The sequence below is a fragment of the Clupea harengus genome, chromosome 10 (assembly GCF_900700415.2).
Source record: "Clupea harengus chromosome 10, Ch_v2.0.2, whole genome shotgun sequence".
In the NCBI taxonomy this organism is placed as follows: domain Eukaryota; kingdom Metazoa; phylum Chordata; class Actinopteri; order Clupeiformes; family Clupeidae; genus Clupea; species Clupea harengus.
In genome coordinates, this window is record NC_045161.1 from 3,032,833 (window position 1) to 3,048,777 (window position 15,945).

Consider the following 15,945-nt stretch of genomic DNA (forward strand, 5'->3'; position numbering starts at 1 on the left):
GTGAGGGCACATATTTCTTTATTGGAAACTACCACAGAAACATAGGACAGAGAGAGGCCTGATGAGCCACCATTCAGTGGTGCAACACAGAACCACACAGACGAGACTCCCCTCTGTGAGGGCACATACAGCATTTATTTATTGGAAACTACCACAGAAACATAGGACAGAGAGAGGCCTGATAAGCCACCATTCAGTGGTGCAACACAGAACCACACACACACGTACACTTTCTTTCTCTCGCTCTCTCTCTCTCTCTCTCTCTCTCACACACACACACACACACACACACACACACACACACACACACACACACACACAGCAGCACTATCATTGTAATATGTTCACATGTGTGCACCTTTTCCAAATCACACTTTATATCAGACAACAACCAGTGTGTGGCAAAGGACTGAGTCAGTGGTATGCTAAACCTCTGGCAATGGACTCATGTGCAGGTGCAGAGTAAGAAAGTTCGAACATAGACACACACCACACACACTCAGAGTCCAAAACATATACACATAAACATACTCACACACACACACATTCTCTGAGTGTCCTGTTTCATAGTGCAGCAGTGGTGATTGATGATTGGTGTGTATTCTTAGTGAGCTTGCTCAGAATAGCAGCTCGTTTACCCAGAGACCACTGGGGAAGCGACCGAAGTCCCTCCGCCGCCTGGCCACCAGAGCCAAACAAAACTTCCCAAGCAGATATCCACAACATGCCATATGATTCACCTCCACACTGGCCCTATGAGCAAGCAGCGACAGGTGAGTGTGTCTGCTGTTTCATTATCAGGAGGCTCATTTCTGTGGCATCGTACACTGATTGAGTCGGTGCTAACAGTCTGAGCAAGAGGCTTTCTAGAATTGAATAGAGGAGTTATATGAGAAAACATCTCATAGTATTAGTTCAAATAATCACGATAGTAACTTTTTGGTTTTGTTTAATCAAAGAAAACATATTTTGTTTCTGTTTGTTGCATCATGTGTTACAATCAAAAGAAAGTGTGATAAGGTGAATTTTTGAGTAGCTCATTATTTTTTTAGCTGTTTCCGAGGCTCCCTACGTGGTTCTGAAGGTGTGGTCATGGATTTTTAATTCTGATTTTGAATTGAGTGCTGTGGAATTTTACAATACCTCAGGGATCCATTCCTTCTGCTGTATTGAAGGGAAACTGGCAGCAAAAGGGGCTCTTTGCAATGCAATGCAGTGCACTGTTAACCATAGACCCTGAAGTGAATTGCTCACTATGGGAAGCGTGTTTGGCTGTGTGAAATAAGTAGACCATAGTTTGTTTTTGCAATAATGAGCTTTGCAGTCAAATAAGGAACACCATGTCCCACTGCATTGTGTGATGGTAGGTTTGTTGTCATCTTCAGACAGCCCAAGGATGTGCTATTCTCTTACCTGAGAGCTGGAGGCAGCTGTCTCTCCGTTTTGGCACGCACTCCAGCTGCTGTCATCCAAAGACAGAGATGAGGTCTGGTTATTATTTGCAATAATCTGAATCTGAATAAACATGACTATAATACACCTCAAGTTCTTTGTGACATGACTCATGTGTTGTTTCATCTTTCTGTCAAGCTTTACCTCTGTGTTCTTTGCGCACACATTGTTTCTGCTCCTCCTGTATTCCTCTGTCGTACTCTCTTCCCTGCTCTCTCTCTCTCTCTCTCTCTCTCTCTCTTTTTATTGTCAAGTGGAAGTAGTCATGTTCCCTTCATCTCAGCACGTGTTCTAGCGAAGTCCATCTTACTCCATCCTCTGCTCCCCCTTGGGGCTTCTGCTCTCCTCAGGCTCGTCCCAGAGACCATGCCCTTGCTATCAGTCATTCTGATTTCCTCTCCCCTTTACTTGTATTGCATTATATTTTATTCACATAAAGACTTGCAGGTCCACTTCACCCTCCTCCTTAAGAGCTTAGTATTAAACAACAATAATGCAAAATGACTGCAAGCTTGAAACATAACTTAGAAAGAGCTCTGTGCCCAGCTGTGCATCCAACTCAGTCGCTGCTGCTCGCTTCAGTGTGAGTTGGACACGAGGTGTGGAAATAAAAAAAGGCCAGCTACATGGTAGTAAGTGCTGCTTTGTAAACACTGTGTGTACGCGGTCAAACAACAGATGTGCTGAAGTGATTTCAAACAGCGGCGGAACAGAAGCATGTCTGCTGCAGGTGCCATTATGAAGGGAAGATCTCATTTAGGATGCACAGACAGCTTTATGAGGTGCTGATGTACGGTGTTGACAGAGAAAGAGCGTAAACCAGTTATCTACTCTGTGTGAGTGCGGCTATTGAGATCGGGGGTGGGATGGGGTGGGGTTATTATGATGCTCTGATTTAGTTTGGTTCTGTCTCATCTCGTTTGCATTAACGCTAATGACGTTTGGACAATGACAGCCGGCGGGGACAATGTGGTGAAGTAGCTGGAGTTGTTGTGTGCTGATGGACCACACACACGGCCTCTGAGGGTAGCGACCGGCCCCCGGGCTTTCAGGAAGATGCATGCTGATTCATTCTAATGGTCAATTAGCGGCTCCTAAATCATGCTAACATTCAATGCTCTGCGGTGGAGCCTCTTGCTGGTTTTGGATGCTGCTATGCTTCCCATCAGGATGAAAAGCCCAGGGAGGGTTGGAGTCAGATGCTGAAAGCAAGTCAAGCAAAGAGAGGGGTACCATGTACTGTTGTAAGGGACCGGATATTGGGATTTTGTGGCTACAAGAACATGCAATATTACAACATCCAGTAATATTAGAGGTGAAAGGACCTTCACTAATGAATAATGCATTACCCCCCCCCCCCCCCCCCCCCCCCCCCCAAAAAATACATACATACACATGCAATCTCTACAAACTGCTACCTTTATGTTAATGTATTTTCTATGTGTTTTAAGTGCTGTTAAGGAAGAGATGACTCTCACATACATGTCACCTCCTGTGATTCGAGAGGTATGATGAGAATGATCTCTATTAACTCTGAGAGGCTCATTCGCAGACGCCTCTCTCTGCTGCTTTACTGAATGGGCAGAACTTACATCACCTGTGGAGTGGAATATCCTGAGGACACTGAATCTTCTTCTTTTCGTTTCACTGAAGCGTGACGGTTATATGACAGTTTCCCATTTCTTTACACAGTCCTTTGCGTTTTTTATTGAACACTTCAAGGTCTTTTGAGCCTGCAAGGGGTTGGGTAGCAGAGGGCAGACAAGGCAGTGCTCCATTGTATGGTCTGCTTGTCCACATTCACAGGTGGTTGGGCCAGTCTTGTAGCCCCATCTGACCAGAGCAAGTGTTTCCTTTGAGCCTATGGTGCTTCTGGGCCAGAGGGAAGGTTTTCAGTAGGGGGTATTCCCATGACAGTTGGAGGAGGGTCATTCTCAAGCTTTTCCATCCAGAGTTGGATTCTGGTTTCTGGACATTGAAGTCGAGTGAAAGGACACTGAATGAAAGTATCATTAAAGGCATAGTCCGTGATTCTAATCCAATACACTTTTCATCAAATTCAGTGAATAGTTCCTCTCTGTCCTCTAGCTGTCTGTTCTGTGTGTGTTCTCAGAAAACCTGTGTGTGTTTGTTCACAGTCCTGGCTCTATAAATGGCAAACAAACAAAGTGGCTTGGATCGAGCAATACATTGTTCCAGCCAATCTGCACAGTGCTTCAGGAGCACAGAATGGAAGGGTGTAATTTGATTGGTTTGTTTAGCCCAAATATTAGCAACCTTTTGCCAGAATCACAGACTATACCTTTCGGTTATAGTCATCCTTTTTCCGTTTCTCCAGCCATTGATGATATTCTAGTGTATTTCCAGGTACACAATGATCATGCTCATTGGCTCAAAAAACAGTTTTGAGTCGCAAGCAGTATTGGGACTTGGTTTAGTTTTCAGCCATTTTCCTTACTGTGTAAAAAAGGGCTGGCTGACATATTGATGTGAAGGAAGGCTGGCAGACTAATTGATTGTATTGTTGAAACTAGGTGGGTCTCACATCATCAATCGGTGACTATACTTACTAAGTTTTATATTATCTAAGTCTTCCATTTGTGCGTGCGTGTGTGTTTGTCCAGCAAGAAAATTATGTTTCATTTGTGTTTTTCCGACCCCGTGAATTACTAGCTTATGCATTCATCTACTGTAGGCTTTCCAAAAGACTCTCCTCATTCTTTTGGATGAGAGAAGAGGTAATCAAACGTCTAAAGACTTTTTTATCAGATTCCTCACAAACCTAATTATATTAGTTCATTTCCATTCCTTTGTGGAATTCATTGTCTCACATCTGTCCATAACAAAATAGCACACCGAAATAGGAAGGCATGAATGCTTACGCTATTAGTCTCATCAAAACATCTGATAGTGAGGGGAGCATAGTTCGATCACAGATTATTCAGTGACACCAGGATCTTGTGAGGGTTTGCTGTGATTGTTGCATCCAAAAGTGACTGAAACGGCTTGCTGCAGGAATTCTCAAAAATTGCAATTATAAATTTCAGTGATTTTGAGTTTTCTAATAGCAAATAATGCAAAAAATTCCATGCCTTTATGTTTGTTTCGCAGAAATATTATAATAACGAGAACATTGAACTGCATGAATTTGCGAAACCGCAAGATCACAAAATCCTGGAGGGACTGATTACTTGTTTTGTGGTATTTCAGATGCACAGTCCACACTCGTCATTACTGCAATGTGATAGTGGGCTTACTCATCCACTCACACATGGCTGGACAATGTAACTGCTGTGTTTTCTCAATGTGAATATGTGAAAGAGTGTGTGTGTATGTGTGTGTGACTGGGTGGATGTGTGCTTCTCTCTGTATATGTGTGTTTGTGAGCTTGTGTGTGAATGTGTGTGTGACTGGGTGGATGTGTGCTTCTCTCTGTATATGTGTGTTTGTGAGCTTGTGTGTGGATGTGTGTGTGACTGGGTGGATGTGTGCTTCTCTCTGTATATGTGTGTTTGTGAGCTTGTGTGTGAATGTGTGTGTGACTGGGTGGATGTGTGCTTCTCTCTGTATATGTGTGTTTGTGAGCTTGTGTGTGAATGTGTGTGTGACTGGGTGGATGTGTGCTTCTCTCTGTGTATGTGTGTTTGTGAGCTTGTGTGTGAATGTGTGTGTGACTGGGTGGATGTGTGCTTCTCTCTGTATATGTGTGTTTGTGAGCTTGTGTGTGAATGTGTGTGTGACTGGGTGGATGTGTGCTTCTCTCTGTATATGTGTGTTTGTGCGCTTGTGTGTGAATGTGTGTGTGACTGGGTGGATGTGTGCTTCTCTCTGTATATGTGTGTTTGTGCGCTTGTGTGTGAATGTGTGTGTGACTGGGTGGATGTGTGCTTCTCTCTGTATATGTGTGTTTGTGAGCTTGTGTGTGGATGTGTGTGTGACTGGGTGGATGTGTGCTTCTCTCTGTGTATGTGTGTTTGTGTGCTTGTGTGTGAATGTGTGTGTGACTGGGTGGATGTGTGCTTCTCTCTGTATATGTGTGTTTGTGTGCTTGTGTGTGAATGTGTGTGTGACTGGGTGGATGTGTGCTTCTCTCTGTATATGTGTGTTTGTGTGCTTGTGTGTGAATGTGTGTGGGGATCGGTGCAGCAGGTGGCAGGTTCACTGAGGTTGTCTCCGGGCGACTTTGAGCCCCCGAGGGGGAAGAGTCAAAGCGACACTGGCAATAACAGCAGATCGTGCCTCACCGGCAAGCACCCCGGCCCCAGGCCCCGATGCTTATCCGGCTACAAATTTCCATGCCAACACCTGTCTGCTGGTCTTTGTAGCCTGGACGGCTTGAGCCTTACATGCCGTAAGCGACACAGGAGCGCCACAGGAGGGAGAGAAATGGACGTTCCAACCTTGGTGGTCACCAGATTACAGCACTAAAACAAGTGGGCTAGATTACATTTACGTTTACATTTAGTCATTTAGCAGACGCTTTTGTCCAAAGCGACATACAAGGGAGAGAATATTCAAGCTACGAGCAATAGAGCCTGGTGTAACAATAAATAAATACTACTTTACATAAGAAATATAACAAAATGAGATAAAAAGAAAGAAAGAAGATAAAAAGAAAGAAAGAAGCTAGATAGCTAGATACGATTTGCTCATTTCTTTAAGCAGCATGTGTCACTCCCACTGGTGGTCGCCTTGTGGCCAAAAACTAGACCTCTAGTTTATTTCCGCACCGCCTAGTTGGCGATGCCACAGTCACTTGTCTCTTGTTTGCTAAATTGCCAACTCTCTTGAAAATGAACGTCAGCTTGTCACTTTGTCTCTGTCCTCCCCGTTACCTGCTCTGATACCGCTCTCCAGCCCCTTAACAACAATCAAAACCACCCAGATCAGAACTGCAACCATGAGAAAATACATTCCATGACCTCTCATTGTGCGGTAGGATGCATTGGTATAGAATTTAACACTGGACTAGTCATCAATACACCCTTTTTTGTATTTGAGTGCCTTTAATGCTTTTGTGTAAGGGATGTAAACGGGTCCAACCTGTAAAACCTGGGACACAATGGATCTTTGTTTGTGGTTGTATCTGTCATAACAATCAAAACAGGATACTAGAGGCACAAATATGCTGAATGACTGTGTTGAGAGGGATGTAAGACATTCTCACTTCTTTAAACCAAGAAGACTGCTGGAGAGCAGAGCAGAGCAGAACAGAGCAGAGGGTTGGGTTCCAGCTATCTGCTTAATGGTGCAACACACTGAGAAAGTTGACACAATCCAAAAAGAAAAAAAAAAACTGTGTCCAGCTTTTTGAGAATGAGACCCACCCTCTCTGGAAAGTGCTCTGGCAGTCGGAGAGCTCTTCGCGTAAGAGCACTGTGGCCTTGGCGGAGTGCGGAGGGGCCGCAGACTACTGCCACGGTGGTGAGAATTCCAAGACTCTGTGGCTTTCCAGCCAAGATGCACACACACACACACAGCCCCTGGTGGAGCAAACAACTCACAGCTTTGTGCTCCTCTTTTTCCCCTTCTTGAGTCAGACAGGGGATCTTTTACTAATCAGCCCCCATTAAATAAATTGGAAACGGCTGTCCCTGCATTTCATATGGGACTGCTTAAGCAGTCTTTACACGCACGTGCACCAGAGACACAAGACATTGTTTTTTCTGTCAGAGCATTTGCGCAATATGTAGAAACAGAAGGGAAAGGGAATAAGACCAGGCCCTAGTCCTGTCGTTATTGCTACATTGCAAGGCGGGGCCTAGGCTCTCTGTTTTCACTGCTATATGATACAGAACCACGCCCTGACTGCCATCTAAACTGGGGGTCAACAAACCTCCGTACCTCTCATGTCCTTTCTGTCATCTCCTCTACGCTTTCTCTAGGTCTTTCTTCTTCCAGTTGAATTTTACTCAGAACTTCTTGAATTGGGCCATCTTTAAGCGTATTTTGGGAACAAAGAATCTGCATTTTGTACTACCCCCCAACACACACACACAAACAAACAAAGACATACAACTTCATGTACAGTATACACACTGAGGCAATAACACAAACACACACACACACACACACACACACACTGTGGGCGTCTATGGATAGGTTTACTCATGCAGAGCAGAAAACTCCAATCTGGCTTTAAGCCATTAAAAGCAGCATAACGTCACCAACAGGTGACTCTCACAGACCTTCCATAAACATGTACACCATCCCAATAGTCACTCTTCTATAATGCACTGGAAATTCTGATATTCTCTAATTTCTACAATTTCTAAGCAAACAGTAACTGTGGGAAATGATTCTTGCTTTCTTTCCCCCATTTAAGGTTTCCTTCAAATCCCTTATTAATGGACAGATTTTTTAAAATTTTCCACGAAAGAATGTACACTGTAGCCTATACAGAACAGCACAGTAGACTTTACTGGGTGGATCTGGCAAATCTGCAAGCCAAACAGTGGGCGGCAGTGCAGTGCTCTCATTTTCTTACATACAGACGCACTTATTCCGATATCCACACATGCCCTCGAGGGTTAATTGGTTTTGTGACTCTCAAATAGCCGTTGAGGGTCCTACATTTCAACGCCTCTTTTCCAGAATTAGAAGGGTCAAACTATCCTAACCCTTAAACATTTAAAGGGCCTTGGCGTTGCGGTGTCAGGATTAGTCAACGAGTGAAAGGGCAAACCTTTGAGGAACATTCATAGAATGTGGTTGCTCGGTTAATGAAGATGTCCACATCTGTTTACTCGGCCCACATCTTTCTCATTACTGAGGCTATACACTCGCGTGACAAACCGCGAGATGTCTAGTAAGTAAATGCTCCCGCTTCGACTCTAGTTCCTGTCACCAGCAGGGTTTCCATCCAACTCATGCGTATATTTAAGGGCATTCATGAAAGTCTCAGCCTGTGCGCCTTTCCAGCCATCGTGTTACACGAATTAATATGGGCAGTCTCGTAATCAAAGAAGGAGTTGTGAACAGCTGTGGGATCAGAAGGTAATGTTGTCAGGGAAACTTTAACCGAAACACCTAATACAATTGCAACAATGTATGCAAATAACCCGTTTCCATCAAACCCAGTGTAGCATTATACCATATGATGTAAACCCCGGAGTTAATCCAAACCCTTCTAGCGAGTAGCGACTCTGTTTCATTTTTTGGTGAATTTCAAGCGATTCCACTCAGGATTTGCATTAAAAAGTTGGGTGGAATCCCAGCTATTGGTAGTAAAGTTGGCGTTGTGCGCCAAAATGAAAGGCATCACCCTGTGTTAGTGAAAGAGTGATGCTATACAACAGACCTGCAACCACATGTGTGTAGCCTATTAGAATACTAACCTTATTAGAATAGCTATAGGCTACAGATCATAACACATTGGACTCTGTCGAACCATATCATGTTGTGAACACAGCATTTGATAAATGCTGCTCGTCTTACTGGTAACCTACATTTCTGTAGGCACTAGCGACAAAAGAAACACCCTGCTGAATATTTTATGGGCACCTTAAGGTTTACCCCCCGGGAGAATGACATAGTTTGTGGATGATGTCATTGCCTTAACATAGAAGGTGATGCTACGGGGTGATGTCATCCCGTTAAACAGCACGCGCGACAGGTTTTGTTTTTTGATTTGGCTTGCTGCATCTCTTCCTTTCTGTCTTTCTCTCGGTCAAGTAGCCTAATGTATTAATGCCACTAGGGTGAGGCAATCCTTTAGCTTTGAGTCATTTCTGTACTTCTATAATCCATAAATATTAAATTAGTGGTGAAGGCTATTTGATTTTATAGTCGGAATATATTAAGTGTCTGTCTGTTTGAAGATATAGGTCAGCCCCCACAACCACATTGACATGGAATTTCAGTAGGAGAATGATTATCCTGTGTATCTTAACAGTTAGATCACATTTTAGGGGACTGTAGGAAGATTCACATACCGATTCACTTACAACCATTTACATGCTACATGCACCACATTTAGGCCTGCGGCATCATGGGCTAATTGCACACACACTGGAAGATTCTGCAACCAAATAGATAATAAATAATAAGAATATAAATCAGGTGGAGTGTGTTTAGTTGTTACACTGAATCTCTTTTTTGAATCTTTAATAGCTGTATTGCCACTGAGTACCGAGACAGGCGTTTTGATCTGCTTTCCGATGTGTTGTCATCATGGAGATAAAATGTAACAGTGGCTTTGGCTTTGGTTGGAATTTCGAATGTCCCCCTCAGACAGGGATGGTAAGATATGGGCACTGCGCACTGACACAATCTTAAATCACTGCAAGTGATAGCCTATCCTGTATAGGGCATGGCATGCATTCAGAGCCTGATGTAGGACAGTTCACGACTCTGGTGACTGGGCAAGCAGATTAGCTTTTATTGCCCTTATAGAAGTGATATATCTGCCAAACATTTGTGTGTGTGTGTGTGTGGCTTGGTTGAACTCAGTGGATCTTTGTCAGCTTTGTGGGCCGTCTGCCATAATGTATAAAGACTGCAATTCTTCCATCATTATGAAGTGTGGCAGATATGCCTGTGTGCACTATTTGGCTGTTGGAACCGCTATCAAAAATAAACAACACAGTGGGTAGGCGCTAAATTAGATTTAGGAGAATTTTTTAAACCCTGTATGATTTCAGACAGGGATCACCGGGCGAGTGATGTAATATGAATGCTGCAACAGAACAGTGTGTTATAAGCCTGAAGACCTTTCTCTTGTGCTTGAATCAAACTTACCTCGATGTTTGGTCATTTACGGAGGTCCTGAGGGTTAAAACACAACATATAACAGTATTTCACACAACATTTGGAAAACACAACAACATTTAGGAAAACACTATGACATTTCACAAAAAAAAAAAACATTTCACAAAGATTACAGAAAAAGAGGGAAAACCCTTCATGAATGTGATTGGACAGAATCCAAGTCCCTGACGACAGTTTAATGTAATTTCCTGTTTCTTCTCTCAGCATCTGTGCATGAATTTTAGTGCAGAAAATCTTGTTTTGTTCGTATTGTTGGAAGGAATTTCAGTCCCTTCCAAGATTTTGCGATTCTTGTGGGAAGGCTGTGACCTTATTGCAGTTTTTCTTGAATTTATGCTCCATTTCTCAAAACTGATCAGAAACGCATAACTGCACATTCATCTGCACAAACTTCATACTTCCATGTCAATACCAAACTCTCCACTCAAAATCATGTAGTTTTACATCTAAATCATACTTTGCCTTCAGACATCATACAAAAGCTATTAAATACATATCCACTACAAAATAGCACATACACACTGGGGATTCAATTCAAAACACTACTGTAAATGCAATGCAGAAATGGTTCTTATGGTTTCCCCCTCCAGAACAACCCCTTTACATGATGAACACAATATAAAGACACAACACATGTATCCATTTTAGAAAAATATAATTCCTCAATCTACTGTAGTAACTGATGAAGAATGTAAAATACAGTAATATAATTTCCATGTACTTACCAATATAAATCAATGAAAGGAAACAGTTTGTACATAAAGAAACAAAAACACATGTATTCTGCCAAAACAAGTGAACTGACCCATGGCCCTTTTATCTACCTATCATATAAGGTTCTGATTGGTGTGTGAACAATTTTGACTCTGAGTGTTTCCACTTGGGGAATTGTGTGCTTTCTAAATGAGGACATGGTGCAACCAGTGATATATGAAGGCATTTGTGCATAAAGTTTTTCACAAAAAGTTGAATCGTGTGAAAACATGGGAATAGTTTTTATAGTTTTGGGAAATGGGTATAAACATATTTTTTTTTAAAGGACAGACAAGAAGTTTTGACCTTTTACATAATCTTTGTGAAATGTGATTGTTATTTGTGAAATGTCGTGTTTTGTGAAATGCCGTCTTCAAAGATGTGTTTTCTGAAATGTCCTTGTGTGTTTGACCCACAGGGCCACAATTTGAGTTGGTTTTAAATGTCTTATTATTAATGGTTCCCTTAAATTAAGACAGCGCAATAGATTGGGTGTGATAGTATAAACAGCACAGTGGGTGAGCAACACAATGAATACGATACAGCCTATAGAAAATAGACTATTAGGTTTGGGTTGTGACGAACCTATTAAATATGCGTGATGTCACTGCTCCAGAAGTGTATCCGCCTTGAGCGGCTCTCCATATGCGCGAAGTAGAGGAACGGCGTATACCTTGCCGCTGGTGTTGAACTGACGGCTTGTCTGTAGGAGGGTCACGCTAGTGCGGCATAAATGGACGGTATGTTAATGTTATGTAGTGTCAGCATGCTTTCTGTGAGTAACTTGCCATGAGGAAACAATGCCAAAGACACATTTTCACAATTAAACAAAACGGAGCAACGATCTGATCGCACGTAATCGCAGTGAACAAGGAACTTTGGGACTCTATTATCCACGAAGTAAGGACATTGTCTTTTTATATGTTGTATTGTAAGGCTTTGAACCTATATGTTTAATTCATTTTGTCTGTCTTTCTTTTCTCTGTAGTGCCTCTCTTAACCTCTCTTAACCTTGACTTTCGTGTGAAATTCCTCTGAAATTTCCCGTCCTGGTGCGACTCAGGCATCCTCAGCTCGCGCAGTGTCTGTTAGCAATTTCCCTCTCATTTAGTCGCCTCTTGATTGTACTCTTAGCTTCGGTAGCATATGAAGTCATTCACAGTCAATGCACAACAACTGTTGCTGTTCTTTGTTGCTGTAATTAGACTTTGTTACAGGGCTCACAGGCTTTTCTGTGAAGTGTACGGCTTCAGGGTAATTTTGCAATCGGACCGACATGTAGTTGTGTTTGCCATATGAAGTGTATTTCCTTAACATCTTTAAAGATAATTACTTTTGACGTAACGCTACAATGGAATCTGTATGTCGGGGGAAAAGTCAGGATTTCCTCTTTGCAAATGAACGCGCAGAGAACGCTCCCAGGGTTGTTGGCCGTTAAGACGTTGACTCACCCCTTCAGCATCACGAACTTGCTGGAGAACCTCCCTCGTGGATACACGTTTCTCCGTCAATTGGGGCTGGGATTTTCTAGTCCAGCAAAGAAACCATTGTGCTTTAAAACTAAAAAAAGATATGACTGTTTTCCAGCTGAGGTGACCTCCCAGTTCGGAAAAGTAGAGTAAGCTTAATAACTTATGTAAGGGTTTACTTCCCTGAAATTGAAATAATGAAATTATGATGATGACGCCTTATTGTCCTTTCAGATGTACAACTCCAAAGTCATTTTTCAGAATTCTTTACTTTGTTCTTGGTTGAATGGTTTTCAGATGATCCCCTATTTGACTTCAAAATTCCACCCCTTTGTTCATCACTACTGTTGTCTGTGTGCTATTGGTGGACGGTGGATGTAAATATGTGTTTTTTACTAGGTAGGATCTTCCATGGAAAACAAAAGCCTCACACATTTGAATAGCCACAGGCCTGGTCCTCTGGTCTCATAATTATTCTAATCACTGGTTAAATACGGCAGTGAATAACACATTCAGTGCCACAGGACACACAGTGGTCCCTGACACCTGCGCGTGTGTGCGTGTTGTGCTGCTAGCCTGGATGTTTAGGTTCATTTAGGGAGTGATAGGGATTTATCAAGTGTACAAGTCCTTTCCCTGTTTTTAATGTTTACACCTAAGGTGCTTTGTGTATGATATCTATTTGATCGTAGCAGGCATTGCAGTGTCTCCACAAAACATTCTTGGTGCAACCCACACGTTTGTATTTTGTGGCTTTTCTCTAGTAAACAAATCAAATTCGATTTTATGTTGGACGTGTTGGGGATAAGGTGTCTCAAGATGATTGTAAATACATAAATTGTACACTGTGTTTGCCATTCCGCTGGATGTAATGTTCTGGGATTGGCTGGAACCATAGCCCGAGACATAGCTGATTGCTTTTGTGAATAGTGTAAACACTTAGGGAGTCAAAGTAGCATTTTGTTATGTGACTGTTCACTGTTCAAATGGAAGTCCAGGATGTTGCCTATCAAGGTAGGCACTCTTCCTGATAATTAGAGGAATTTGAAAGTCGATTTAGCTTAAACTGTGAATGAATGAATGAAATGGATGTCCTGGACATTTCCCATCTAGGCTCAAGAGAAACACCCTTCCTGATAATTTGAGGTATATGAAAGTTGACTTTGCTTAAGCTGTGAATGAAAGCTGGGAGCAGATCATTGAATAAATTCAGTTGGGTTTGTTCCACACTCTCCCCCACCAACTGAATCTCTTTCTGCAGTTGAGTGCAATGACAGCCTGGGGAGAGGCTGTATCTTGCTCTTGCACACCATTATTTTTCGTTCCTTATGACTTATCTCTCCTTCCCTCAGTCAGATTCATTCCTCTTGCATAGTGGGAACGTGCACTGAAATATTCATGCAAAAAAGGGATTCGAACTAAGGGGATGAGAGGGTGGGTTGTGGGTAATTGGTCCCTTATATCCTATTTCATAAGGTAGGGGTAAGGTGAAATGCAGATTTAATCAGTACCTACACAGCTTAAGATCAATTTGTTTGCTCATTAATCTGGGGTAATAGCTTATTTTCCTAGTTCATCTTCTATTTATTGAGGTGCAAGTTAAACTAAATGAAAGATGTTATATTTTAAATAATGGTGCCTGTTGTTATACCTTGATGCAACAGTCATAACAGTACAATATGTCAAGCTGTATTGCCTGATCATTTAATGTGTTTATCATACTGGTCCACATACTGGCACGAGGGGTGTGTAAATAACAATAATTGTGTAATGCAGAAGGCATACCTGAACTTGATTAATCACAATGCCTAATATAGATTTAGATTTCTAGATTTATTTCAGTTCTTAAGGTCTTGAGCTCAAATCTCAAGTAGCGGGTCTGACTGTTATATGGCACAATGAATACCACCTGGCTCCTAAGGACTGTGCACTCTGTGTAGGTGACAGTGGTACAGTGGGTGACAGTGGTACAGTGGTAGGGAAGTCGTTTAGTAATCAGAAGGTTGCTAGTTCGATTCCCTGTCGAAGCGTCCTTGAGCAAGACACTGAACCCCTAATTGCTCCTGATGTGCAGTGTGCCATCAGTGTAAATGTAAAATGTGTATACATTGTAAGTCATATGTAAGTCGCTTTGGATAAAAGCGTCTGCTAAATGTAAATGTAAAATGTAAATGTGTAGGGTGTTTTTGTCTGCTGTTAACTGGCCTTGTGGTCTGTGGGCCCCAACTGTGGCCAGAACCTTGAGTCATGCCCTGTAGTCATCTCTGAAGCTCTCTCTCTCTCTTTGTTCTCTCCACTTCAGGATTCTGACTATGCTGGGTCTCTTGATTAGTTTGGTGGTCGTTGTCCATGGTAAGTGCTTACCCACCACATGAAATTCTTAACAGTTTCTAATGCATGTGCTCACAGGCACAGACACACACACACACACACACACACACACACACACACACACATCATTTGTTTTTCATTATGCACACCCACACACACATCCATGATATAACAGCCCTAAAATGGCTTCTGTCATTGTTCTGTCTGACAGCTAGTCTATTCTGCTCAAAATGGTTATTAAAGTTATTAATTAGTGTGCTTCATGGTGTGACTGAGGGCAATTCATCAAAGCCAAGTCAATGGTGTGGTTAGCCATCCCAGTAAGATTGGTGCCCAATCCCTAGTGCACTATTACATGCCTGTTGTTCAAACACACAGGCCTCAATGGGCCAAACTCTGTAGTCCAGAGTGACACTGCACTTAACACATAGGATTGTGTGTTTGTGTGTGTGTGTGTGTGTGTGTGTGTGTGTGTGTGCGTGTATGTGTGTGTGTTTTGTGTGTGTGTGTGTGTGCGTGTGTGCGTGCGTGTGTGTGAGAGAGAATCAATGTGTATGTTTGTCCTCAGAGAAGATTTTGAAGATTTCCCACTGATGCCTCTGTTAAACCTCCATGAGCCAGTCATGCAGGGGAGCTGGCCTGGGTGATTCACACTCGGTGGGAGGCTGCGGAGGAATAGCTAGAAGTGTGTGTGTGTGTGTGTGTGGGGTGTGTGTGTGGGGGGGGGGGGGGTAATGCTGCAGACATAAACATCACTGTGAACCCACCAGCTGCCAACCATTTCTCACTGCCCTCCAGATAGACTCATGATTATTAACAGATAGTCACTCAGCGCACACACAGGGGGACAAACAACGAGATAGATGCTCCCTGCGAGAGTGCCTGAGAGAGCAGGAGGCTGTGTCAAGACAAACAGCTAGTAGGGAAATAGGAGAGAGATAGAGAGAGAGGTGTAGGGTGCACGGGCAGCATGGAGGGAAGGAGAGGAAGAGGGAGGGATGCAGACATGAGGTTGGCATATGCTGACAGGGGAGAAGGAGAGGAAGAGGGACAGAGATGGGTAGAGAGGCTCGGGAGGTCAACATCACTATAGCAGTTTATCTGTCAACACTGAAGGCTTAGCCAAATGCCCCCAACTGAATTATTTAGGGTTGCTTGAACGGCAGTTTGT

General features: G+C 42.8%; 1 protein-coding gene across 2 annotated transcripts in view; it reads left to right on the plus strand.

The window, feature by feature from the left end:
- Window positions 1-687: 687 nt before the first annotated feature.
- Window positions 688-15,945, plus strand: part of lepr (leptin receptor) — a 32,653-nt gene continuing 17,395 nt past the window's right edge. The window contains exons 1-2 of one of the 2 annotated variants that reach the window (XM_031575014.2): window positions 688-773; window positions 14,746-14,795. In XM_031575014.2, the coding sequence (XP_031430874.1) occupies window positions 14,756-14,795 (40 nt within the window). In that variant the 5' untranslated portion in view covers window positions 688-773; window positions 14,746-14,755. Of the gene's footprint in view, window positions 774-11,622; window positions 11,875-14,745; window positions 14,796-15,945 lie in introns of those variants that run through there. The other variant, XM_031575013.2, reaches the window with a different exon arrangement.